Genomic DNA, 27,777 nt, shown 5'->3' with positions numbered 1-27,777 from the left:
GGAAAAAGAAAAAAAAAAAAGAAGAGATTTGTTAGTGTCCACATACAATATCCCAAGACTATACACAGCTATGAGATACAGCAAATTTAAGAAAGGCAATTTTTTTCTCATCACTGAGTATTTATTATATATAACAAATACATGAAAAAGAAAAAACTATATTGTGTGATATAAATAGTTTATTTACATTACAGAAAAACATCAAGACAATGTATACTATTTCAAATATATCCATACATAATCAAATATAGCTGTAGTACATGTTCTCATTGGTGTAGATTACCACAAATGCAAGGCAACATGTGTAGATCTTGTCTTAATCTTTTGTCTATAATACTGTATTTTGTAGTCCAAGCTCTCTGCAGTTAGTTTTGCCATTGTGGAAACATGCGCTCTTTAAATTAACCTTGTCGATGCTCTTGTTGTGTTGTCTGAACTGTAGTGCCCTGTGTTTTGCTTCTGTCTGTGGATTCTGTTGCTCCTGGGACATTTCCTGGAAAAGAGAGTTGTGAGAATACACAGCTCTTAACAAGGCGGCTGCTCAAGTGGTGGTGTGGGCAGCAGGGGACGCGAGGGCGAGACAGGCATCCTCCGGCCCTCAGCGTGTTTCCTCTTCGATGACATGAAATGGGCTGGCTAATGGCAACCCCCAACAATCCCCCACAAAGCCCACAAAACATGTTGTAAACAAAAACATGGCAAAGGAAAACATAAGATTCCCGCTCCTTACTGGTGAGCAGTGGTGACTCTGCTGCGTGGTGACAGCCCCAGCTACACCGCATCTCTCCTCATTAAATAACGCATTTTTTTTTCGGTGGAAGATTTAGGATGGTCTCCTGCTCACCTGCTCAGCGTCCCAGGTCTGTGAAGTATTTACAAAGCGGACATGGGGCCTCTCTTTCCGAGGAGCTAAGCGTCCGCAATCCCTACGAGTCTCCATGGAAATGCTCCGCACTCAGCTCATTAGCGAGTAGCTACTACGGGTGCCTGCACTGTGCTACGCTCCTCACGCAGCGGCTTGGCTTGGGGTGAAAAGCAATTGCACTGAAAAGACCAAAAATTTGTTTTTTTCTTCCTTTGAACGGCTGTGAAAGGAAATCTCTTTTGCCTCAGGACCTCATGGTGCTCCTCAGCAGGGGAATGTTTCAGCCTTTTACTTGCAGCAGCGTCAGCTAGGGGGATGCTACAAGCATTTCCCCCTAATGGAAAGGTAATAGTACGTTTCTGGTTTCCTCCCATGGAAAGGCACCCTGAGACAGAAAGCGTGGAGCCGTTTAGCCCCAGCTGGAGGCCACAGGAGGTTCTAGGCAGCCGAAAGCCAGGGGGGTTACGGGAGAAACTCTCAGGCAAGCAGAACCACAGCAGCATGACCAACACCCACTAAAGATGCTGGCGCTTTTTGCGTTTGTGGTACCTGTAGGAAAATGGTGAGCTACAGAAAAACAACCAGCAATAAAAATGGTCCTTTACCCAGCGTAATCTAGTTACCATTTTGCACAGGAGGAGGAACAAGCTAGCTGCAGTTCGGCCATGCGTTAGTCCTCTTTCTTCAGCTGAAGCTCAGGGCAAGTTTCTAGCCTGGGTGCATCTTGTCCTGCCCCACCCCCCCCCCCCCCCCCCCCCGTAGTGGGCAGCTACAGAAGAAAGACTGAAATGCCTTCTTGGAGTGGCATGGCAGAAAGCCCCCCGATACTCCAGAACATACTGACACGGCAGAAGGTTCCCTTTGTACTGGCCTAACTCGCTTTTCTGTTCCAGGAAGGCTTTCGGCTGCACCTTGTGAAAGGCCATGTGTCAGGCACCGGGGAGAGCCCACCCCCTCAGTGCAGCGAGAGCTCAAAGCACTTGTCTTCAGCTCTGTGTCAAGTAACTAACAGCAAAATAGAGTAAAACAAATTTATACGGACTCCTTAAAATCAAAAAGGCCACTTTTTCCCCTCCTGTTGAATGAGAGTGATGCTATAGTTTTGCAGCGCCGGCTGAAAGGCTGAACAAGAGCACAAGGACTTATGGAGCATTTCAAAATGCTGAAATACAATTACGTAAGAGTCTAGCAAAATATGGGTCAGATTGTCCTGACTTGCCTCACTTTTAAGCCAACAGGACCACCCCCTCATGAGAAACTGTATGGCTGTGCGCTATATTTTGCCTCGTTCCTTTCTTGGAAGCAGTAAAGTAGGCTGCTATCGTTACTCCAGGAAAAATAAGCCTGCGTCTCCAGCGCTCGCGGAGGTCACAGAAGAGCTTTCATTATGAAACTAACGCAGACTTTGGCTGATTTGCGATTTCATGACAAACTCATCATTCACTGCACCTTCCTAAAAAGGCGGTCAAACTTTCTGAGTGAGTCAGGGAGCTGTTGTTAGCAAACACAGGGCTGATTCACTGAGCCGCATGTCATGGGCACGCTGACAGCATCCCGGCCCCGACTGTCCCCAAGCGGCCCCTCCTGCCCATTCAGCCGGAGACGGCACAGCAGGACCTCGCAGCGCTCCACGGGAGACGGCACCGACACCTTGACATGCTGAGAGACAGCCCTGCTAAATCCTGCTGGCAGCCAGGCGGTATGGCCAGGCTGCTGGGCTTCCCCCGACTCCCAGGGGATGAGGATTTACACCAGAAGGTGCAGCCCCGCTTTGCCCCCGCGCTCAGCCATGTGAAGCAGGGCTGGGGAGCCAGGCACCACAGTGGGCACAACAAGGCTGGTTTTGTAAGAAACGTGGAGGTACCAGGTGGCTGGGGGCTGACCAGGATGGTCAGCAATCCCAGGGGATGCAGACGTGCATTCCTGGAGAACAGTGGATACCGACTGCTCCAGCTGGAAGCAGGGAGATGAGCACCTCACCGGCGCTTTCCCCAAACTGACATTGACAGTATCTATGCAGTCACTTAGTCCAAGGTCGAGAGAAATAAATTAAAATGTAGAGATTACTCCAATTAAGATGATGAAAAAGCATCTTTTAACCAAAAATGCCCATGTTTTAACCACATCGTACACCCCGCTACCAACTGATGGAAGCTTGGGAAGGCCCGGGGTCCAAGTACTGACAGCAGGACCGCCTGAATGCAATGCTGCTGCACCTGCAGGTAGGTTGTGTCTGAAGTACATCTGGGTTTCCTAAGAGGGGCGTTGGCATTTAACCAGCTTTTTAGACTTAATCATCTGCTAAAATCGAGTGACAACTTTTCCTTGGTCCTTAACTCCTTAATCAAACACTCTTTGTAGTGCTCTGTGTGTGGGATGCATTCATTTATGAACACAGCAGTTATACCAATGTAAACTAGGTACGGAGCACAGGCTGCCTGCCCTCCCTCCATTGAAGCTTGCTTGCAAGCTTGAGTTACTCACAATGTGATTCATAGCAGGTAAAACACATTACGCATTCATTTTTAATCAAGTTATTTCTTCACATAAATAAGCTGCTGTGACTAAACATTAGGGGAGCACAAAAAATGCAAAGCTGTAAAGAAAACTGCTGAGAATCATTATGACACTAGGCCATACCTATATTATTTACCATCCTGCTTTTATCATTGCTTCTCTTGCGCCTTACCTCTAAGCTAAAAGCCCTTGGGTTCAGGGGCTGTGCCTTACTGCTCCACTCCCTTCTCTCCGTACCTCTTGGCCTCCGGTCCCCTACGCCTGCACCCCAGCCACTTATTCCCATTGCTGGCACCAGCAATGAGTAGCCAGGTGGCCAACTCCATCAAGGAATCGAGCTGCTTACAACCAAACCACCAGTTTTGTCGGCTGAGTTTTCAGCTGAATCCATCCCCTGACCGGGTTCGTCGTGTGCCTACAGGGATGCTAACGGTGGCACAAGAGCACTGGCAGGACCCAGTGCCCGGGAGCCGGGGAAGGGCCGAGGGCAGACCACCCCTGCCAGCAGCACAGCTCATTTATTCAGATTAAAGTGTCTGTGCAACAGCGGCCCTACAAGCGCCCGGGAATTGCTCAGAGCCTTCCAGCAATGGAAGACACCCCATCGACCTGCACCACTGTACAGGTATGATTTTAAGAGCAACAACAGTAACGGTAGCTAAAAGATTTGCAACAGCAGCCTCATGTGGCTCCATTGCAGGGTTTGGACACTGCACTCAACTCCTTTGATAAATGAATTAGGTGAAGCTGCACTGAAATGAGCAGCAAAGAATTTGGCTGCAGTGGCCTCTGAGCAAGTAAAGTTTCCCTTCTTTCTCCCAGGAACCTGGCGGGGCAGTTTTAGCAATAGGATGTGGAGTTCAAACCAGTACAGTCAGGTTCTCCAAAGCAGCTGACTTCAAAAACTCAATTACTTATGCACATGCTGCCACAATGCTCTCTTGTCATGTGGATTTCTCTTAGGCCACTTAGGAGTACACTTTTGCAAATGTATCTTGAATCATTATGCCGGGATGGAGGATGCTCCGCAGTAATTACGTGCATTACAGAAAAAAGTCAAAAGACCATAAATTAACTTGGTTACAAAGTGTGCGGGAAAGGGTACCATCCACGTATGAAAACAGTGCGATGGGTGATTTGCATGACAGTACCAGATCACTCAGCACACTGCCTTCGTTCTCCGAAGTACTCTGAGGGACTGCATCAAGGTGACAAAAGTAAAGTCACTCGACAAGATGATACAGAACATTTGTTCCGTTATCAGTTACTACACCATCTTCTCTTTCTTACTACACCCTACATTTTTGGCTCTTTGAATTATTTCTGTGAATACCAGCCTAATCTACTGCCTCATTAGGCATTTGCCATTGAGTGAGGAGCCCCAAAGGGCACTGGGGGGGGCTCAGCCTGGAGAGGAGGCAGCTCGGGGGGGGCCCTGATCGCTCCCTGCAGCTGCCTGACAGGGGCTGTGGGCAGGGGGGGTCGGTCCCTTCTCCCAGGGAACGAGCAGCAGGACAAGGGGAAAAGGCCCCAGGTAGCACCAGGGGAGGTTTAGGTTGGGTGTGAGGGAACATTTCTCCACCGAAAGGGCGGTGAAGCCCTGGGACAGGCTGCCCGGGGGGTGGTGGGGTCGCCATCCCCGGAGGTGTCCAAAACCCATGTAGACGTGGCACTTAGGGACATGGCTCAGCGGTGGGCTGGGCAGTGCTGCATTAACGAGTCCTGGACCCGATGATCTTAAAGGTCTTTAAAACCTAAATGATTCTGTGATGACTCAGCTTGGCCAAAAAAGCATCTGCCTTTCATCAGATGGTTTTGCTTTATTCCTTTAGGCCAGAGAAGGATTTGTGACTTTTTTTTTCTTTTTTTTTTTTTTTCCAGGAACAAATGCTACACTTGTCTTCCAGCTTCCAGCTGGGTAGGGACTGCAACACAGGGACTGGAATATAATAAAGATTTTATCTTCTACAGAGGTACGATACCTGGCTTTTATTTTTTTGTATTTTAAAAATAAAATTATTTTTAAAAGAGTGATTTCTCTATGTTGCTAGCTGAATTAATTTAAGCTTGTGATTTCTGAGAGAAGCCTGAAGATGCCTGAAGTTCAGAACTTACCCCCAGCCCTCCTAGAGGCAGTTCAGTGGGAAAGCAGAGCAGCACGTGTAGTAGGGGAAGGGGATTTACCCATTTACTGCATTTGCCCATCTCACTCTGAACTACCCTGGGGCTGTCATTTCCAGCTACTCTTGGAAAACAGTGAAAGTTGCTACTCTTTCCTCCTCATTTAAGAAAAAATAAATAAAACCTATATGGCTTGGCATGCCACCACCTAGTGAAGACCTTAAACATGTGCGGTACCTTTGAACATATACACGAGCCTAATGAAATCATTTAATCAATGGGATTGCAAACAGGCTTCAAAGTTTGTATGCTTTGCCTGATTATGACTAAGGGAATGGGCCCTTGAGGAAACCAGATGGAGATATGATTAGTTTTATTAAGTGTTGATCCAGCTGCTGTATTTATATTCCCCTTATTTATATGAACAATATTTGTCCAAGCATCTGAATACAAAATAGGAAACTTCATTTGCTGTAGGCACCGTTGCTACCTAAGTTTGATTAAGATGGAAGTAAAAATTCAGTCATAATAATGAAGCAGCACTGGCTGGCTGGCCCAGGCGATATCTTCTGTTTGTTGGTGAATTAAACAGCATTTGTTATCAGTGGTGTCACTGCAGAAATCTGTATAATCAGCGCACAAAGTAGGAAAAACAAAAGTCTTTTCTTTTTCTATTGCAAAGTACCAGAGATACTGACCTTGTAATACAGAGGACTACAACACAGATGATAGCAATCTGGATGGTTCCAATCACAGCCGCTATTAAGACATACTGAAATCGTACTGGACCTGGAACCACATATAAAACGCTGTAGTCCTTTTTTTCACAGTGTTGTCCAGTATAGCCGGCATCACATCTGAAACAAAATATATTTGTTCTGGTTATATCTGCTGCTTTCAAAGAATGCTGCAAAAAAATTATATCAGAAAAAAAAATAATATATCAGTGTCAGAGTATAAGCTTATGTGCTTTTTTTGCAGGATGGGCCCCCCATAGTGAGTACCAGAGTCTCCCAGACCTCTCAGAGGGAAGACTTCAGATCCTCAGCATCACCGAGGTCTGTGAGAGTGAACGACACTGCGATGGTGCCAGGAGGTGCCCAGGGGACTGGGACTTATCTAGCATCAAGTGGAGCTACTTGCACGTTGTGATGAGAATCCATTTAGTTCCTTGCACAACATCTTTTAGATTTCTCCCTTTCTTTGGAGAGGTGGGGGAGGGTGAAAAGCCATCTAGTTGTGGCTCCTTATGCAGATTACCCCTAAGGAGGTGATAAGCAATCATCCATGCTCCGTATGAAATGTGATTAGATGTTCCTGCAAGTGGATACATCATTTACATTTTGTCTGGTTGCTATAAAAAACCCCTCTGTTGATGCTGCAACCATCCACGCCAATGCTGCCTGCTGCACTGCTCACCAGTTCCCATCCTGCAGCCTGACATCTCCCCTCTGTGATTTTGGGGAACAAACAGTGGTTTTCCCATTTCAGCTCTTGCCCTGTTTCCCCTAAAAAGCCCAAGCAAGAAGATGCAAAAATCCAGGTCAACGGCAGCAGCAACCATAAGAGACGGAGCCTGATTGCCTGGGCTCCTCTCAGAAGTGTTAGTGCTGTGCTAACGCTGGCGGGTTAAGCCTTGAGCACCCACCCTTCTCCTCTCCTGCCCTCCCAGAGCTGCCAGCAGCTTGAGAAAAGGACATTTCCAGCTGAATGGAGAACCTAAAACGCAGCAGCTGCAAAGAGCAAAATGTGCCCTGCCTGTTTGTGGGAGCTGGGAGAAGCTGGCTTGAGGGTCTGCCCTGGGGGATAAGTCTGGTCCGTATCTTTGCTCTTCCGGGCCAGTGTCCCAGGAAAACAGTGCTTCATGTGTAATAGTCCCTTTCCTTGCCACCAGGCTGCTGGTCGGACTTTGGAAGTAATATCTCCACCCCTGCAGGGAGGCACTCGCTGCAGAAACACGTCCTTTCAGTGTTACCCTTCCTCCCTGCCCCAACCTCCTCCAAAGCCCTGGCATGAAGGAGCCACCTTCACCCCAGCTCCCTGCCCCACGAGCATCGCTCCTGCCACAGCAGGGCCATACCCCTGGTGGCCCTCCTCTCCTTCAGGCTGAGGAGGCTACCTAGCAGCTGCCTGAGCACCGGCTGAAGTGCTTTTTAAAATATATCTAAATATAACTGAAGGTTACAAAACGGTTTTACAATCAATTAACATTGTGCATAACTCAATACGCTTTTGCCACATGAAATGGGGACTTTGTTGAATAATTTCCATCTAACGGGTTTTGTAGCACAAAGGGCCACGGTTACCGTTATTTTCCATAGTTTATCTAGATCAAGCGTTTTTGTAAGTCAGTATTTTCATGCATGTAGCCTTGGGAGGAGAAGGATTACCTGCAAGATGGTTCCAGCATGTTAGTGGAGTGCTCACACTTGCCATGCATGCAGAAGCCATTGTAATGCTCTGGACAAGGGATGTAGATCCCTCTCGCACTTTCTTCCAGTTTATTCGCATTCTCTGTGAACACAGGTGAAGGGAACATTAACCTGACAACGCACGATAAGGTGAAACGATGGAAAGAACTCAGCGTATGAAAGAAAGGAAAATCAGAAGAACAAGATGTGAAAGATGTTGTTTACAGGAAGCAAGAGCGAGGGTTTGCACCTTCAAACAGGTGGGCTGCTGTAGGTACAAAGCTTTGCAAGGTGTTCTGTCATTCTACTGGCTGTCTAACTCCTGGTAACTGTCAAGTTACAGCAAATGAGACAGCAGGAAAAATAATTTGAGTATTCAAACCCAAAAATATTCAAAACCAGACGAGCACATGAAAAACGCCTGCTCATTTCTGTTATCCTCTACAGACTGCCTCCTCGCACCCAGGCAAAGCTAGGAGCAAGGCTCTGGACGTTTGCATGTAACATACCATTACAATATATTTGGTCATTCAATACAACATATTTGGAAAGATAATTTTATGGCTGAAGTGGAGGAACAGGAGTCCAGAGCTGACATTTCTCACCAGTGCTGCACGCCCCATGCCGCAGAGCCTGCTGGCCTCCTCCCCATCCCACAGCCCGGGCACTGCTAAACGAGTCTGGCTTTCTGTGCCTACTTCTGCAGCTGTCACATAGCCACCGAGACTGCAAATCCTGCAAAACTTTTCCCTCCAGGCAGCCAGGAAAATGGAGGTTTCATTTGGTTTTCAAACAAGCGTGTGCTCAACATCTACACCACGGGCTGGAGTGCAGGGTGTTACTTGCAATAAACTCACATGAACTTTGTAGGCCACCGAGGTGATAATTACTGTAGGTAATTTTGGCAAATTCTTCCATGTAACTGATACTTACGATATCTCAAATGGTAAAAATCCCTTTTCTGTGGTAGTAAAATCTAGCCACACCTAATTAAAAGCAGAAGAAAAAACCTCTCATGGTAGATGTCTGAGGAAATGTCGTTTGCACACAAATATGCTGAAGCATTTGCACCTTCCGAGAGGAGTCCCCGAGTGTCAGGAAACAACTGCATGTTGTGTTCTGCCTCCCAGCCAGCCCTGCCGGCAGTAGGTGTGCGCAGGTATTATCCCACCTTTGGGAAAAGTGTGTGCGGCAGATCCAAGATCCAGATTTTCATAATGAATTTCTTTCCTGTCATTGTTGTCCAAGGAGACTTTTACGAGTCTCTTAACAACTTGTGCTACTGAAGTTCGTTATATCGCCCTTACATTAAACCAGGCGAGGACAAGCTCCCAGCAAATGAGAATGACAGGGCAACCTCTACAGCCCCGCAGACAGCATGAACTTCTCTTTTATCATTAGGACCTTCAGGAGCCCTGCACTATGGACCATTGCTTTATCTTTTCTAAATGCACAGCCGCTCCTGGCTCCCTGCTCACATTGGGGTGTCTGCGCGAGGCTGCTGTGAAGGCTGTGAACGACAACGCGGCGCAGAAGCGGGCATCACAGTGCAGTGACGCCTCTGGGATGGCACAGGCAGGACGGGTTGACAGGAGATGTGCTGTAGGCACAGTATAACCGCCTTCGAGAGCTGGCCCAGGAATTTCTGCTACTGGAAAGAGATGGGAGCAGAAGGTCCATTTTGTCTGGTGCTAAACATTTTTGGCGACCTATCAACCCTCTAGGTGAGGCAGTGGCTACCAGCATGTGAGATACTTACGCAGAGAGTTATCATCCTACCAGGACTTCATCTATGTTCCTTTTTTCCCCCAGAAAATCTTCCCAGATCAGAAAAAACGTGTATTATGTGTGTCAGCTATCAATGGACTTGCCCAGTGCACACACACAGGTCCAGTTGTGCTTGGGACTTGCTGGACTCCGTACCCACAAAATGATCATCTATGCACCATGCCCGACAATTTCTGGGTGTGCTGGACCTCTGCTATGGTCCATACTCAAATATATTTCTGCCCAGGAAACTGCAGCAAGAAATACAGGATCCTTATTAATACACGATCCTTATTAATAAACATTTTTTCTCTTGTGGAGAATATTATGCCATTTCCTTCAAATCTTCCACCATCCAAAGGAAGTTTGATTCCTTTCTGAAGAACAGGAGACTGTTCCGCGTGTGCGTGCGTGCGTGCGTGTGTGTGAGAGAGAAATTGTTACTTCCAGGACAGAGTAATGTGCTAGGACTTGAAAGGGGAACTGGGACCTGTCCCAGACTGGCAGATGCTCTCACTGCGTGTAAACTGTAGGGCTGGTAAAAAGAGGAATGATTTTTCCTCCTTCTGCAATCATGTGGGTAGAAACCGTGTTTACTTTAAAAATGTCTGTAGTATGCTTTAAAGTAAATCTAGGTTCCTGCAGAACTTGTAATTACACCTCTAGGTGTAATTTCATGACGGAAAAGCCTTTACTGAATCAAAAATGAGCTGGCCCAAGCTTTGCTAGCACTTCACAGGATAAACACTTCATAGGGGAAGACTTGTCATCTGGCTAGGAAGGCACCACAAAACCCAGACATGAATTGCCTGCAGTCCCTCATTTCGACTGATGACTCTTCTAAAAGACTTAGGGATTGAACATAAAGGCAGAGAGGGGGAAAACCCCCTGGTATTTAGTTTGACTTGCCATTTCAGATGTTCAAAAGATAGACAACAATAAAAGCATCACTCAGTTCAGACTAAGAAGTTCCCTTCTTCCAGCACATTTTGGATTAATCCAAAGGCCTTCCCTGCCTCAAAACAGGTTATTTTCCTCATTACACAAAACACCTTTTCAGATCCAAAACAGAGACCCCGACCACCGAGACATGCTTTAAAAGCTCCTTCGTGTTAAAACTGGCTGCTCACATCTCTGAAGGATCTGAGCGCTTCTCAGTAATCCAGCCGTCGACGAGAAACTAACCCTCACGAATGCATCACAGGGTTTACAACACTATGGAACAAGAACTACAAATCATCTCTAAAAAGAGAGGATATGAATAAAAAACAGGTTCAAATTACGAATCAAATAGGAACTGTACAAATTTTAAAATATTAAACCTAAACAAAATAAATTAAGACTCCTCCCCCTTTATTATAATTTTGGATTACTTATAAATTCTGCGCTAGAGGCAATCCACGCTAACTAGGTTACGGTACCACTAACCTAAGGAGCCCCTCTACCACACCAAGCTCACACATACAGAGAACAAAGCTGAAATACAAATTTACCCACTTTTTCCCAAGCACAGCAGAGCAGTATTCATACAGCAACGACCCAGACCAAATTCACAGTTAGGCAGGTTTCAGTAACCCTGAATTCAGTAGCTCCTCTTCAAACATTAGACTTGCTGCATTGTCATTGGCAACTATGGGTGAGTTTTATTTGCACCCGAAAAACCAGATTTTACCTTTTTATGATGGTTAGAATTTGAGACAGAAGCTGTAAAGCCTGAAGATAAAAACTGGACTGACTAGGTCAGTCTCTCCTATCTCTGGACAAATGTAATTCCTGGCACATTTCTCAAAATGCTTCTCCTTTTTATTTTAAAAAGAAATACACCCTCACCCTCCAGATCAACTGAATTCAGAAAGCTTCTTCTTTGAAGCATTTCTCTGATAGAAAACGCCACTTTGACAAAGCCAACATTTTTTGCATTTCTGCAACACTTTTTGCATCTTTAGCCTAACATGACATTTCATATTCACATCTTTTGTTAGTGCCAGAACATGACATGATAGCCTATCATATAAGCTACACTAGTCAAAACAGATTATTTTTAAATGCATTGAGGCCAGATGCTACTTTGTGTAGACTGAAACAGCTTATCATCTTGCTTACGAGAAGAGTCTCCCAGTTGAACACTTGTTCTCCAGCCCTTCTGTGGATGGCAGGGAGATGCCGAGACGATGAGCTATTTTGCTGGGATGAATTGGATCCTGAAAAGTTATCCAGGGTGCCTGGCCACCCACTCAGTGATCTTTCTTTTCCTGATGGACTACCTTCCGAAATGTTAAAGACACTATTTAAAGCTATCTTGCCTAAATCTTGCCTTAACATCTATGGCTGTTCCTGTCCTCTATTAAGGAGCAGAAGAATTATTTCAAACATATTTTGTATTCTTTTTATTTTCATTTCTGGTTTAGCTATGTGCCTTTCTTTCCGTTTTTGGCAGCTGAATGTGCACGAGTAGGATTCTCAAGCACATATTTCAGCGAAGGCTGAAATTCAAGAGCTGACACGGTCTGCCCAGTTGCAGGACCATGCAAGCAATGAACACAAGGCAGCAGCCAGCCCCTTCCCTGGGCAGCCCCCCATGCCCAGCCCCCAGCTGAGCAAGCGTGCAGCTTCTGCCACACAACCGAACGCGTGGAGTCGTGCCACTGACACACGGATAGATCTGGTAGTGCCCTTGATGAGGATTATATGAAGTACTGCCTGGAGTGCCCAGCAAATTCCTTCCAGACATAAGTTCCCGCAATACACTTTGGAGATATTAGATAACAAATCTAAGCAAAAAAAGGTTTCTTACATCCAAAAATTGACTGCCAGGCACTTAACGATCAGTTCTGCCGGGCTGGTAATTCCGTTATTCTTTATGTTTGAATCAGTGAGAACTCCTTGGTGATTTCAAGCAAGCAACGTAGAGGGCCACAGCCTGTAAGTTCTCATGTTGGCATTTTCACTTGTTGGACAGTGTGTCACGTTGGAGCTTATAGAAATAATAACTGAGAGGTTATGCCCATATGAAAAAATACTGGCTCATGTACAGTGTTAATACCTAGTGTGCAGTCATCACTGGACCAAGGGAGGTCCTAAAAATACATATATATATACACATATATACACCCCCTCCCCTATATTTCACCAAGTAAGGGATGAAGTGGTGAATGATGTGCAGCAGAAGCTATTTTGACACCTATCTCATTGGCAACAGTGGTTAAGGAGAATTGACTTACGTAATAATTTAATCTTTTAATACCGCTGAGGTCAGTCAAATTTGCTGCCGAAAGCTCTCGCTGATATTGAGGTAGTAACTCCTTACACATCACATTATCAGAGGATTTGTAAAGGAGGAAAGGGATTCTTGGGTCAAATGTACATCCTTAACTTTCTCAAAGGGGTTGCCCTCGTGGCAGGTGTCCCCCCCAACTCCTTGGCAGCTTTCCCAAAGAGACGCCGCAGAGCATAGCGTTGGGAACTTAACAAGACTCTTCTGCTCTGCACCACAGAGACTCGGTGGGCAGTTCTTATTTGAAATCAAAATAAAGGTCCAGAGAGTATCAACCTGTGGAGCAAAGGCAGAGGGTGCCCTGAGTTCTGTGGGAGAGTTTCGGTACTGACCAGGGGGGAATCTGAATCGTGTGGCTGAGCCTAAGGACGGGTGACATTACTCATCTGCAGTCTTCGCTGCTCTTTTTGGGTAAAAGAGAGCTTCCTCAGCCCAGGAACGTTTGCAGGAACAGGTCGAAGGTCCCTCTGCAAAGTCAGGAGGAACGGGGTAGTAACGGTGTTGCTCCCTCTGAAAGCACAGACTTGCTTTAGCAGGTTTGCTGGTACTTTCCCTCCTCTTTACAAGCATCTAAGAGGAACTGAGGTCCCACAGCAGCTTAGCAGGAGGAGGTCCTTAAGCAGGAGTCCTACCTACTTGTAATGAATAACCGTGGTGACAAATCCCAGCTCAGACCCAGCTCTGGTGAGAGAAAAGAGATTTCTGCTGAGTCTTTGCTCGACAGCTCCAGACACCCTGCCCTTGGGAGAGCCGCCGTGCACCGGCACAGCCGCCCTCGCCGTTAACAGCTGCTCGGGTCTCACCTCCTAATTGTCTTGATTAGGTTCCCTTCCTCTAAAACCTTTCAAACCTTGCTCTCGGATCTTAAGAATATAGAATTTCTCTTTACAACGAAGAAAACGCGTGGCAAGCAAGTTGCCTGAAAATCACTGGGTGGGCGTTGGAGCGAAAATTCCGAAGGAAGCGCTTGCTGCTGCTCTGGGGGAGCGCGCCAGCCCCCTCGCCCCGAGAGCTCGTGGAAAGTGAGACACCAAATGTCAGCTGAAAACGTCTGGCACCACGGTGCTGCAGCCCTAACCTAAATTCATCCTGCAGCCACTTCACGTACAAACTTCCAGCGAGTCTTTCTACATAAACGGCACAAAAAAATACCCTCCCTGTATTAGCTATTTTACCGAGAGGAAAAAAAAAAAAGAAATGGGACTTTGTGAATTAAATTGCATTCAGTTCTTTTCTCAGGCACAAAATAGGCCTGCTCAACACAGTAATTTATTAATTTTAAATGTCCCTATGCAAATGAGTTCCCTGGAATAAGATAACATCCACTTTCCTTTTTAAAAATAATCTAGTGCTTTTTATGTTTGAGATGATGGCAAGATGTCCTAGTGCACTTGGAAAAAAAAATATTGTGCTCTGTCTTTTGCAAGCAATGTATCGTAATTATTCAGCCTGCTGCCATAATTAATAATAGAAACCAATGAATTAAGACACTAATAATCCCCAGATGTTCAAACGGAGAACAAAATACTTTCAGCTTGTCAGCATGTATATGCGGGCTATGCTATATATGTTAAAGCTATCTCTGAACTTTTGAAACAGAGAAGCACTTTTATCTAAAACTTCTGTGAATATATCTTCCTTATTTGAGAAGACTGTTTGAAATTAGGCAACTTGTTAATCATTTTCCTGCACAGAACAAGACCATTTAACTACTCAAAACTAAACACAACATTTTTTTTAAACTCTCATTTGTTCTTTCAGTGGCCATACTCCACCTGTGTTCAGTGGCTCGCCACAGGTGCCTTATCCTAGTGATGGTGTAGACCTCTAGCAGCCCAGGCTCCTACACACACGAGTAGGTGCTACCCAAGTTGCTACAAGGTGCAACACAACCCCAGAACGGCACAGTGAGAAAAGCGCATGCTAGCAAGCATTGCTCGCGTGGCTGAACAGGGACCCAGCAATATTAGCCAAGAAAAGAAAAAACCCTGCTGTATGGGCTAATGCGTTGCTCCAAACCAGCACGTTCTCAGCGTACAGGGGCTCTCAGCAGACACAGCTCCTCCTTCGGGTGACCGTTCCATTCAGGGAGCTAAGGCAGGCTGTTGTCTCACCTTGCCTGACCTCCTCTGCTCTCTCTCCCGTTTCACCCATCACCCCTACCGAGGCCACCAAAACAAAAGCAGTGTCGCTGCTGTTAAAAGCAGATGCTGCATAAGCACCTCCACACTTCATTTGAGGACATCAAGAGGTGACACACTGACCTCTTCCCTCAGCAGCTTCCTGGAGTGGTCCATGGCTGCGTGTGAATGGCACCTGCCCACCTCCCAGTCAGGTAGATGGGACGGGTCCTCAGGTCCCCAAGTCGCCTCTGTGTGAGCTGTCACCAAGCCATCTCAATAGTTTTGTGGATAAACTACACTGATGGAGCTCCTTAAGAGTGCCGCAGCGACGGCTGGTCCCCGGGCCTGCAGTCGTTGTTACGGATGCGATGTAATGATGCAGGGCTGTATTGTGGATTTATCAAAGCCCCGGGTAAAGGGGCCCTTAGAGTCTGTGCTTCCTTCTTTTGTGCCAGGATTGAATAAATCTGTGTTAACCCCATTCCTAGAATAGATTAAATCCCTCTGTGTGCTAACTCAGCTACTCTTTGTTTTTGGCATGCCACTAACGTTCCCTTCACTCGGATTCCCATGTCTAAGAGAGATGCTGCCGGCCCCGTGGGAGCAGCCTCCTCCCCCTTCAGAAACCAGCCATGTCAAGGAATAAAGTAGCAATTTTTCTCCTTGTGTATGATGTCCTTAGGCAGCCCACGACAAAGCCCTCAGAGGATGAGTTAACCTTAATATTATTGTAATTCTGTGTTGAAAAAAAGTCGGTGTCAGTTTAGAGACTGGTGAGGTTCCCTCCAATTAGGCTGCACGCCTGAAGGTAGAGGCGTGAATGCTGTATCCATCACACGCGGCACGGCACGAGCCGAGCGGGTGTCACTGCTCTGCGAGAAATTCCTCCCAGTGGCTTGGCTGATGGCTTGCTTTCCCTCCCATCCGCCTCTCCTCCAGTTACTCATCAGTGCCAATGCTGGAGGGGGTCAAAAATGGACAGCGGGATCCAGCCCAAGGCTCCTCTCTCTGTCCTCCCCTCTGAAAAAGTATGCCTGAGAGCTGCAATTTACTCTTAATACCAGATTAAAGAGAGATGGAAATACCATCCCAGTACGTGGATGTTAGCAGCAGAAGGTGCTTCTTTATATGACCAAATCGTGTCTCCTTCAGACCAAAGAGGCACAGATCTATGGAACGAGGCAGAGGGTGGCTGGGAGGGATGCTGGCACAGGGAGCATCTGTGTTCAGCGCTGTCTTCTGGGACAGGAGCCAGACCGTGGTCCCCATCACACAGCCCCATGCGGCATGTACAGACACATGTGTCTCCCCAGCAGCAAAAGCAAACAGCAGCTATCCACAACCCTTCCCGGCCTAACACGCAGCAACATTAGTTAACTTAGTTAAGTGGCGATTAAGGAATAGACCTCCCCGAACTTGGCCAAGTGGTGTCCTGCTGTTTCTGCTTTGCGTGCTACTATGCAATTTCTCTATCAAAGCAGCCTTGCTAGTGCAGCACTCGGAAAGCAGCTTATTTATATGTAGATGCGGCTATATGACATTTCCAAATGCCATACATTTGCATATGAAGGTTCCACTTTTTTCCCCCACTTCGAGTAAACAGATTCTGCTGCGATTCCAAAGCCATGCTTTCACTCAGCTGGAGCTTTCTGAGAACCATCCTCCTTAAGAAGCTTAAAACCCCCTGAAACATCTCATTTTCATAACTTGGCAACCTTGGCTATCAATAGCGTCTATGGGCAAATCTTTTGATTTATAGTTTTACCTTTGATACCAAACCGAGCGCAGAGAGCAAAACTGCAAGACCTTAAGATTGCATATGAAATGGCTACAGATAATCTGCAATACAAATCAATATTTGCAAATAGGCCTCAGACATATGATGGAAGCTTGTGGTCATCGGAAAAAAGGCTGTGGGTCGCATTCATTATAGCTATGAGGATGGTATTGATTTTTGTCACTGATCTTTCACTTGAAAACACGAGCAGGAGCTTGCTGCAAGCACTCCCGAGGAGCTCCCAAACTGCAAACCTAACACAAAACCACAAACTTACGTAACGCCGGGGGAGCCAAGTGGACATTATATATTCAGCTTTCTCGTTCAAGGAAGATAAGGCTGAAGCAGATGGTATGTGGGCAAAGTTTCAACCTGAATACATTGCCTTCTAAAACCCACCAGTGCTAGAACAGTCCAATTTTGTGACACAAGGTGGCCGAACACGCTACCTGTGCATTGAAGCGCTGCCCAGTGCGGAGCCTCGAGGTACGTGCTACAGAGGAGCTGCAAGAGTTTCCCGTTGGCAACGCATGTGTGGAAAAACACGAATCTCAACACCTCTCCCATACCACCGAGCATGAATAGTATGAATTATGTATGATACACAGATTGAGCCCTGTCCTCGTGCCTGTTGGTGCTGGGATGCGCAGGCATGGGTGTGCGCTGAAGGAAGCGGTCTTTGGGTATCACCCGGCGGTGTGGGAGTGCTAATGGCAGGCAGAGCGGATGGCGGAGCACCAGACATCAGCTGTCCTCCTCTCTCCCAGCTCAGCCCTGCGCCACGGCTGCGAGCGGACCTCCTCCCCATCCCCGCTACCCCGTGGGTGGGCAAATGCCAAGGTGAGGATGAGCTGCTCCCTCGAGGCCCTGCTCCGCCTGCTGTCGGGGGACCGTGACAGGTGCTTCCTGACGGCGACAAAAGGCACAACAACCCCTGGGAGTCACCATCACTGCAGTCTTGGCTTATGGAGTTTCACCCATCTGCCACTGCGTTTCTAAAGGACTTCATCCTCCTCCCCTGCCAAGTGGCAGATAGCATCAAATATGACAAATGGGATGAGGTGCCAGAAAGCCGATAAATACTTTTGATACGGCCCTAAAAATAGCAAAGGGATATTTGTACCCTTGTGACACTTTTCGAAGAGTAGATGGATATGCATGACCTAAGTTTTAAGACGGGTGTCAAGAATATTGATGTGTAGAGGGAGCAAGATCGTTTCGCTGGTGCCGCCCCGGGGGACAGTCGCATGATGAACAATGTCTCCCATCTCCCCGGCGCGGGTGCGCGGGGAGGGGGCTCGGGGAGGGCTGTGCTTCAGCTTGCTAGTGCAGCTCTGCCCACCTAGGACATGCCTTTTCCTCCATGGGGATGATGAAATGGGAGAAATGGGGTGCAAGTGCTCTTGGCGTGGCTGGCCAGCAACGTGGCTCACGCTAGGGCAGGCTGTGACCAGCTGCAACTACTGTACAGCTCTGAAAGGCTGTACGGGGATTAAACTGTCTAAGCATATCTTTCATAAATGCAACGGAATAAAATATGTATATGTTCTGATGGAAGAAAATGCTAGATAGGCTAAGAGTTATGAACAACAGTTCTGGTGCAGATTTGTTCTGAAGGACTAGCAAAACAGGGCGTTGTAGTGTCCTAAGTCCTTGCAGTTGCCTCCAGGCTAATTGGTGCTTCCTACATGATTGAGCCTGGCGTGTTTCTGGGAGGGAGTACACCTGTAAATTCGATTTAGAACTTCCAACCCATCTCTGGAAAGGTAAAAGTCAAGTGCAGTTTTTTCCTCTCCTCTCCAGTCCCTCCAATAACAGAGCCTCCAAAGGTCTCCAGTTCACACACGCAATCCCAGTGTCCTGAAGTTATTTTCTCTTTGGCACCTACACAGGTGGCTGGCAGGAATTTAAGTACTGATGCAGCTAGCGGCTCTTCCAATTTTTAAGGACTACGTTGATAAAAAATGCTTTTTAAGCAATGTAACTGTGCATGAACAACGCATGTTTCAATGGAGATGCACTTACCTGTACCTACCTGGTCATATCAAAGGAGCACACACATCTTATGTAACAAAACTGAATTTTCCATCAATCCTCGCCCTGTCTCTTCAGCTATGTGAGTGGCTTTTACTGGCAGAAAGATTGGGCAGGCGATCAATGAAACAAAACTGGAGTTTCATTTTGAGAAACCACTGCAAATACAAGCGCACCCTAATCCAATTACCAAGCTGTCCCCTAATTTCCAATAGGAAATCCAGCTCTGAATGGATTGTTTTCTGTGGAGATCAATGGATGGCAAGAAGCAGTATTTGAAAAGGTCTCCGACTTATATTTAGTCCTGCCAGCGTGATGCTAGGAAAATTTACTTTTTGGTTGCACACTTCAAACAAACTCAAAAAATTACAACTGAAATCAAGTATGAATGGCAAAACTGTCAGAGGGGTTTGATGGAAGGCACGGAGATGGAAAGGTTACCCAGGTACGTGACAGCGTGGGCATGTAGGTCAGGGACGTCATTTCAGCCAGAAGGCATTTCCTTCAGTCCTTTTGACAACCTGAAGGTTTTACAGCCCTAGTTTTGCACTAATTTTATATTCAGGTTTGATTACTAAAAGCAGTCTTTTTTTTCCCCTTTCTTTAGTGGGGGCGCATGTTGGTAAGGTGCTGCCAAGCTGAAGTGTGACACCCATTTGGCTCCCTTCCCTCCTTTCTTTTTTTCCAAGGTAGCATCTGTGCTTGTAAAAACATGCTGCCTGAGAGATTTCATCCAGGAAACTGAAGAAAGAGCTGCAGAATTTGCAGGAAGTGTAAGAAAATAGGAGACTGAAATAAAAATACTACCTCCTATATGTGGTATTTTTGAATGCTTCCTGCATCACGTGCCTGGCAAATCCCTTGTGCATATCTCGGTTATTTTAGTTGCCAGACTATGACCCTGAATGGCCCGTGACTATTCAGAAATATGCCTGCCGTTGGCTAAAAGCATGGTTTCAGCCATGCTTGTCACTGCTTTTGTTTGGTCTATTCAGAGAAGTTTTATTCTGTTCAGAAACATCTTATTGCCATGTTGCAAAACTGTGGTCACTCCTCTGTACAAAGCAAAGCACTGCACTTGCTGAGGGATGAATCCTGCTTAGTTTGCCTCTATTTTTACTCACCTGTCTCCTCTGAGTCCTGCATTGTAAAACTGCGATGGCAATGGGTCCACACAGCCTACAGCTTTGCTTTCTGTATCTGCCAAGCTCTATTGGTAAAATATTTTGTGGCTGCTCAGAGGATCAGTTTTTAGCAGAGCGTATGTTAGAAATTCCTACTTAGTAATCAGAAGTTCAGTATGTTTCCCTTCCCATGCCTGAAGATGGGAAGAGATCCCTTACTATTCCCAGTTTTAAGCATAGGAGAAAATGGTAAAACAGTATCAAATGCCACTGCAGCAAAACCTGCTACATTCTTTTACCTGATTTACTGAAGATACACTTTGGTTCCCACCTGTTGTGAAGCTCTGCGATGGCAGGATCAAGCCGACACCTTTGCATGTTCTTGGTTTTGCAACAAAAGGGTTCAATCTCGCCGTACAAATTTAAACTTATTGTCTATTACTCAATGCCAAAGGTCTATCAGGCTACAACTGGTCTCTGAGATGCAGAGAGGAGACCACCCAATGCTGCAGAACATACTCTGTGCCTACCAGTAGCCTCAGAAGCTGAAAGAGACCCCTCCAGGGTGCATGTTGCCCTGAAGACACGGTTATGGAGCCCCCACCTCTCCGTGGCTGATGACCGCAAACTCTTCCAGAAGCACAATGTCCTTGAAGTGACTTCTCCATAGACCCAGTTCAGACTCTGCTTCCTGCACTAAGCCAGCTGCAGATAGGCTCTGGTTGCCTTGCGATGTCCACCTCCCTCAGACCCTTCTCTTCAGCCCCCACGGCTCCCCCTGCCTATACACGTTGATGTATTTTGGCGTGACGGGACACAGCGCGAGTGCAGAGCTTGCCCTAAAGAGCAGAACAGCTTCCCTGCACCACAGAGGTCCTGAAATTCATCAGTGGTCACGCAGCCCATTTTGAAGCACAGCCAGGAAAGTCTATTAAGGACATCTTTTTTATAAATGAACACCTGCATTTACTATTTTTATACCCCCGCACCTGTTATTATTGTCTTCTAGAAGAGCCACAGAAGTGAGCTGTAGAGATGGCCTTTGTGTAAATAAAGGGTTTAGTATTTTATCTTAGCACTATCTTTGAACTAATATTCAAAGTGGGAGAAGCTGAATGGAAAAGAAAGGGCAATTTTGGGAAATGGAAAATTTAATAAGAATAAAAATGGACGAAAAAGATGTATAAAGAAATCACAGAGCCATTAAACTCGATGGCCATTCTCCCACTAGCTTCGGGAAGGCCTGAATTTCACCCACTGCCTCTTTAAATCTTATTCACTCTTATAACAGTATTTTAAATGAAACAGCTGACATCCTTCTGCCCAGCCAAGGCCCTTTAAATCACTGAAATGCAGGATGGAAAAAAATCTGCAGTGCCAGATGTGTCTAAAAACAGTCACAGCTCTTGTTGAGGCAATCTGCAGAGGAAAATGTTTAGCATGTATCATGCCTGACAAAACACTAATAGTTTATCAGTTTTGATATTACAGACTAATAACAGGCCCTTCCATGGCTACTTCATTTGCAGAGCACAAAGACAGGCTAGACTTCTGCTACTTGATTTTAGAACAGCGCTTTTTTTTTTAATCCTTTCCCATCCTAGCTAGATGGAAGTACGCTTCCATTATGAAATGAAATTGTAAATGAAATACCCTGGGGAGGGGGTGTTTTTGATGTACACCTGACACAGCTTTAAACCACAGACAGAATAAAAGAGGGAGATTAAAACCATAGGGAGGGTTATAATTTTTTTTTCCTTTTTCTCCTGGAAAATATTTTGCCATTATGTAACGCTGTCTAAAATGGCTAAGGCTGGGGATAGCAGTAGGCAAAGTGCATTTCGATTCAGTGCCGATAACATGCTGAAATGCGCTGCCACCGGTTCCGTAATAGCGCATTTCATTTAGAGCTGTTGCATTTCCAGGAAGAGAGCTTCACACTAACTTAACACGGATGGGTCCATGGTAAAGTGACAGCCCGAGTGTGTAAGAAGTCCCCTTGCTAAGCAGGTAAGCGCTGCTTTTCAAACCCGCGCTACTATGAGTGCCTCCCTTGCTGGTGGCACGGGTGCGTGCCGCAGGGTGCCCCAGCGCAGGGAAATGCTTTTGTGGACGGGAGTACGGCAGAAGGTATAGCTGATACTCAAAACGCTGCATCTCCCACAGAATTCCTACTTCCTACCAAGCTTTTCCATTTCTCTTAACAAATTTCTGTCACTAGTGGTTTCAGTGTCTCATACACTAAACGTTAGGAAATCAAAAAAGAATAGTTATGTTGCATTGCTCGAACAAGTATGGGTTTTAGCAGATGTAGTCAATGAAAAGAAGTGGAACCATCAGCAAAGTGAAACCCATGTGGCAAGATATTTGTCTGTCTTTATTTTCTTTACTCACATCTATTAAAAGAGGCAGAAATTGCTACTTGTCTCCATGTAGTCTAATTCTAAAGGTCTATTAAAAATAGACACACCAGCTCCTTTTCTCCCCCAACCGCATTTCTTTTCACTCTACCAGACGCATTCACACTCCCTGAGCCTAGGTAAAGCCTTTGTTATCTTAAGGTTCAGGTTACCATTTCATGTGTCTAAATGATCAAATTATCTTGTGTTTGTATTGTAATTTGACATGATGATACTTCTTCTAGAAAAGATGATGTTTCAGGCAGTTCTAAGTAGCAACTTTCCTTACTATACAACTTATTTATTGCAACTGTCATATGCTTTCATCTCATAGTATTTCAATATCTAACATTTCATGAAGAATGCCAAAACATCCCATGAAACAAAAATCTGAAGAAATTCAGTTCTATGAATATTTCAATTTTTTTTTTTTTTTTTTTTTTTTTACATTTCAGACTAGATCAAACACAAATGTTTAAATGTTGATGTTTCCTGAAAACAGATATTTTAGCATCTGATTATAACTTTAACTCTCAAATCCTTGGGAAGGCTCTGTAATTCCTAACAGCAGATTTACAGAAACTAAGCCTAAAATAATGCTGCTAGGCATAAAAATACACTGTGGTACTCCTTAATATCCATTAACTAATTCAAACTAGCACTGTGGATGGCAAACAGCTGCTGTGCACCACCACCTCAAACAGCATCCTTCAAGGACAACTAATCAAAGTGCCTGGAGCCCAGAGGATGGGTGGAACCAAGGGTGAGCAAAATTCCTCCCCAAATCCAGACAACAAGATTAATTTTCCCAGCCTTTCCCTTGGGGAAGATCGACAGAGGCTTGTCTCAAATACTTTTTTTTACTTTCCTTTCTTGTAGGGCAGGCAGGGGGTTAGAGAAGGGAAAGAAGATACTGTCAAGAGGGAAATGCCTTCACCAAGGTGTCGGAAGGCCAAAGACAGCTGGTATCTACCAGTTTTCTGGCATGCAGATGAAGTGCGAGGAGTTACACACCAATACCTAAGCGAGCACCGCAGCTGGCACGGTGAACCCCAGCCACCGCGGCGGAGCATCGCAAGAGCCACGTGTGCCACTGCTCTGCGTCACAGCACGTCTCAGGCCATCCCTACACGCTGTCGTTGGTCCTACAGAAGAACCAGGCTGCATGTTTTTTCCCGACCTGGTTTTCTGAACAGTGGTTGTAGGCCACGCTGCTGGGTCTTCATTTCCATAAACTTCTGAAAGCAAAGGTTGGGAAAACAAATTCTGGAAGTGGCTTTCACTAGAGCATAACAACTAGCACGACTGCAAAGCACAAAAGTGTTTTCCCAAGGGGCCTTCCTGCATTCATTTCGTCTGGGTGTCCCCTGCCTTTACAGGTCCTTTTAGAAAGAAGGCATCTGCTTAAAGACAACTGAGAAAGCAGGCACTATTCAAGTTGGATCGAGGTTTAGGGATCGCATTTTTATACGCAAGCAGGAAAAAGCCTTTTTTTCCCTGCACGCTCTACCTCCCTTGGAACTTACTCATGCTTCCGATCAAAACACAGGTACCAAGTAGAGGACAAAAAACCCAGTGGGTACTGAACACTCAGGTTTGCTCAGGAAAATGGGCTTCTATGCTCCAAACAAGACAAAACATATGTAAATGATACATGATGTGTTTATGGACTGGGACACAAACAGAAGGATCTGTAGAAATGCCTACATGAACTCGGGTCTGCTCATCTCTATTGCACAGCCAATTTCTGTTTTGATCCATAACCTTTAACAGAACAAAATGTTACAGAAGGCTGCTTACATGATAGTATAAGGGGAAAAAAAAACCAGTAAGGTACAGAGTCTTGGGGAAGCGAAAGAAGTGGGAGTCAGTATTTGGAGTGAGCTTTATGAATTTTGCACAGTTCTGATGGAATTCCCAGATGGGAAAATATACTCGCATTACAACCCCCACTCTCACCCTAAATCTTATCTCAACCCAGTATCGGTGTGGCAAGTCGGTACTTGCTTTTCCTGTTTATTTCCTACGGATCAAATTCTTAGCCTGGACATACTGAATTTTCAGGCTACCGAGCTTCTGCGCAGATCAAATAGCTTTCTTGATAACGTTCACTCACAACATTAATCCAAAAAAGGATTTGTTTATTAGGGGAAGAAAGCACAAATGAATTCTGCAACTTTTGATTCCATTCATTAGTGACTAATTTGAGGGCTAAGCTTTAAAAACACAAATGGAAATGCTCTTTTTCCTTCAGCTACATCAGCCTAGGTAAAGCGACGCCTAGCAGTTCACCGGAGACCTAATTTAAGTTTTAATGCTGACAATTACAGGTTCCATGAGCATGACACTGGGAAATTGTAAGTAATGAAAAGAATTTCTCTCATTATAAAACCACAAAAAAAAACAGAAATCCAAAAAACCAAGGCATGTTTTACCAACCTTAGCATATGCGATTCAAAGTTAAAGGAGACCTCTCATAAAAAGTGAGGTATTCTCTTGAGGCTGGCAGATTAAATGAACAATATTTCTCTCTCCCTATTGCTTATTTTTAAAATCTCCATAAGCCTGTTTCGATTTTGCATGTTGCTCAGGAAGAGACTGTCAGGAGTAAGTGGCGCGGCACTCCAGAGTGCTGCAGCTTCTTTCCTGGTATGGGACTTGTTTGTGAGGCTGTTCTATGAACCCTACAACAGTGTTTCCATCTCCTATTCCAAAAAAATTACATAGATTTCAGTAAGATGGAGCCAAGCAGGATCTAAAGGTAAATTTGAGAATGTTCTATAGAAGAAAAAACACTTGGGGTAGCCTAGGCTGCTGCAGTGCCCACTGCTATAAAATTGCATTAATGCCCCATAAAACCTCGCACTTGTAAATGCAACTAACAATTGTAGCAACATTTAAAAGTCTCACATTTTTTAAGGAATGTAGGAATTGTATTATTCTTGCACTCCCCAACACCAGGAGTGTGTGTGCTGATGCGTGTGAGCGCAGGCGGACCCCACAGCTAGACAGCATTCATGCTGCCACACAGCTGGTCAAAATATTAAAATGTGGATTTTTTTCAATTTTTAAGTGATTTGATGGAAAAGCAGGAACGCTTCCTAAATAATCTATTTGTTTAGTGTGACAACCTCTGACTTGAAGCCTGCGGAACTGAAAGCCAAGCAAATCTGCATATGCAAGGATGCAATTTCCCCAGCGTTTTTACAAAGCTGCAGATGAGAAATGGTTTCTCTAGCTGTGATGGATGCGTGGTGCTCAGGTCTATGTCTCACTTGCTAATTCCATTAAGAAGAAAGGAAAGCCTGGTTCACAAAGGCAGAGAAAAACTGCATGGCAGTTTATATCCCATTGCTAAGCTCTGGGGCTTTATTACTCTGCACCAGGTTAGGAAAGGGCTGACATGGTAGTAGACACAAAATTTAATTTAAAGGGACAATGTCAAGCGGTTTACACTCAAAACTTAACCTACTTGAAAAACGTTACAATCTGGAGAAGGAATCTAGTCTGAAGTTCTCATACTTTATTCCTAGCGTGGGAAAAAAATTTAAAACAGTCACTCGATAGCAATCCAGGACTGCTGTTCTGGCTCCTGACCACTCTCCAGGCCTGTTCCAGACAACGAAGATGACTGTGACTGCGTTCGGCGGGCTCTGGATCGAGCCTGTGAAGAAAGGGAGGCACCGCACCCCAGCGCTGCTCATGAGCTGGGCTGGTGCATTGCTGCCAGTTCTCCTCGGGAGGCACAGCTTGCTCTCCCGTGCAAAGGAATTGGAAGTTAGCGATGCAAAGTGTCGGGTTTTGGTAAAGTTTTAGTATAGTTGCCTTTTGTCAAACATGAATGTTACATTGTATATTGTATGTATTTTGGAGGCCAAGACTCTTGGACTTTTGAAGAGACTCTTTGAAGAGTCCAAGACCCTTCTTTATCCTTGGCGTGGGGAATCTGCGATGGCTCCTGTGGCCTTCATCCCACGGCCCCGGCCCAGCCGAGGGAAGATGATGTGTTGACACAGATGGATTTTGCCCTTTTTGGTGGAGTGTTCAGTTTGCTTGGGCAACACAGCCATCTGCCGGATTACTCGCCCGAGCACCTCCGGCAGTGCCAGGAAGGTCCCAGTGCCAGAAAGCAGTCTGAACAAGATCCAAGGCTGTCACGTAGATTTGAAATCCCATGGGAAACCAGGGGGTAGAGCAGGGAAGAGAACAGCCATGAGCAGACACGCAGCATTTTGTGCTTGTTAGCGCTTCCCGGGCACGGCAACAGCATCAGCAAGAGGGGCCATGGCACCGCCTGCAAGAGAGTCCCTGAGCTAGCCAAGACCACAGAAGGCACCACTTGCCAAAGGGGAGTTTACCACCATCGAGCAACCCCAAAATACACCTCAAACTGACCATTTCTGGGTGTGCTTTTTTCACCAAAGGAGACTATCGGGGCTGAAATGCCTTCTTCCCTTCCCATCAGCTTTGCCGCGCTGCTGGTGTTCAACCGCTGAGACTTGATCTAATCAATGCTCATATAGGGAGGTCTGTCTGGCCCGGAAGATGATATTATTGAGTAGGTCTACCAAATTTGTCATTGTCTTCGCTGACAATTTTCATGAATATATAACATTGAAATATGGCTCATCCATACTGACTTACTCTTTATAGTGCTCAAAATGGCTTGGAAAAAAATCTTTGTAATTTGATAATGAGAGAGGATAAAATCAGTTAGGAGAATAATTGCTAATATCCAGATCTTAAGAAGGGAATATAAATATAGAAGAATAAAAATAAATAGGTAAATGAATAAACAAGATGAAAACTCCTCGATTGCCTAGACCCTGAATGCAAAAATGCCACCAAACCCGCCAACTTCTTTACTCCTATAATGGGAAAATTCAAGAAAACATCAATCGCAGGACTTTCAGCTCAGACACTACTTTCCAAAACACACATTACACTTAGAATGTTTAGAAATGCTCTTTCATAGAAATCACAAGATAAAGTGTGTTTCTATTGGATTTGAGAGAAAAATCCCACCGATTCATTGACGAAACCCAAATCTTATTTCACAAACCTGACCAACACCAACAAACTGCCATTTGTTGGAAAGAGTGAAAATCCCCTCCCCCACCCCCCCCACCCCCAACAAATACTTTAAGGTTTCAGAAAATGGAAAGAGGCCAGAATCGTGCAAAGAGAGACACAAACAGGCCCGTGTGCGGACGCTGTGCTGACGCGTACTGCACTCGCAGCCACGGCAAGAGCAGGTTGGTGAGCCCGGCGCGGCGGGCACTGCCACAGAAGAGCCACCTATGGCTCACTCTCCCCACGTTTGCTGTGCTGAAAAAGGGGATGCTGCTTTTCGGATGTCTCTGAC

At 45.7% G+C, this 27,777-nt stretch overlaps 2 protein-coding genes across 2 annotated transcripts in view; one reads left to right on the top strand and one right to left on the bottom strand.

The window, feature by feature from the left end:
• Nucleotides 1-27,777, bottom strand: part of TMEFF2 (transmembrane protein with EGF like and two follistatin like domains 2) — a 135,545-nt gene that overhangs the window by 1,247 nt on the left and 106,521 nt on the right. The window contains exons 8-10 of the mRNA XM_080399897.1: nucleotides 7,894-8,017; nucleotides 6,202-6,360; nucleotides 407-493 (exon numbers count right to left, since the gene is read on the bottom strand). Of these exons, the coding sequence (XP_080256023.1) occupies nucleotides 407-493; nucleotides 6,202-6,360; nucleotides 7,894-8,017 (370 nt within the window). The remainder of the gene's footprint in view (nucleotides 1-406; nucleotides 494-6,201; nucleotides 6,361-7,893; nucleotides 8,018-27,777) is intronic.
• Nucleotides 5-7,884, top strand: LOC308068754 (uncharacterized protein). The gene is made up of 4 exons (XM_080399901.1): nucleotides 5-3,087; nucleotides 3,804-4,007; nucleotides 5,264-5,355; nucleotides 6,485-7,884. Exons 1-4 carry the CDS (start codon nucleotides 3,065-3,067, stop codon nucleotides 6,775-6,777), a joined length of 612 nt encoding a protein of 203 aa, XP_080256027.1. The 5' UTR covers nucleotides 5-3,064; the 3' UTR covers nucleotides 6,778-7,884.

Source organism: Falco punctatus (genome assembly GCF_963210335.1).
Source record: "Falco punctatus genome assembly, chromosome: 8".
NCBI classification, from domain to species: Eukaryota; Metazoa; Chordata; class Aves; order Falconiformes; family Falconidae; genus Falco; species Falco punctatus.
The sequence above is the reverse complement of the archived record's forward strand: the minus strand, read 5'-3'. Positions and strand labels throughout refer to the sequence as shown.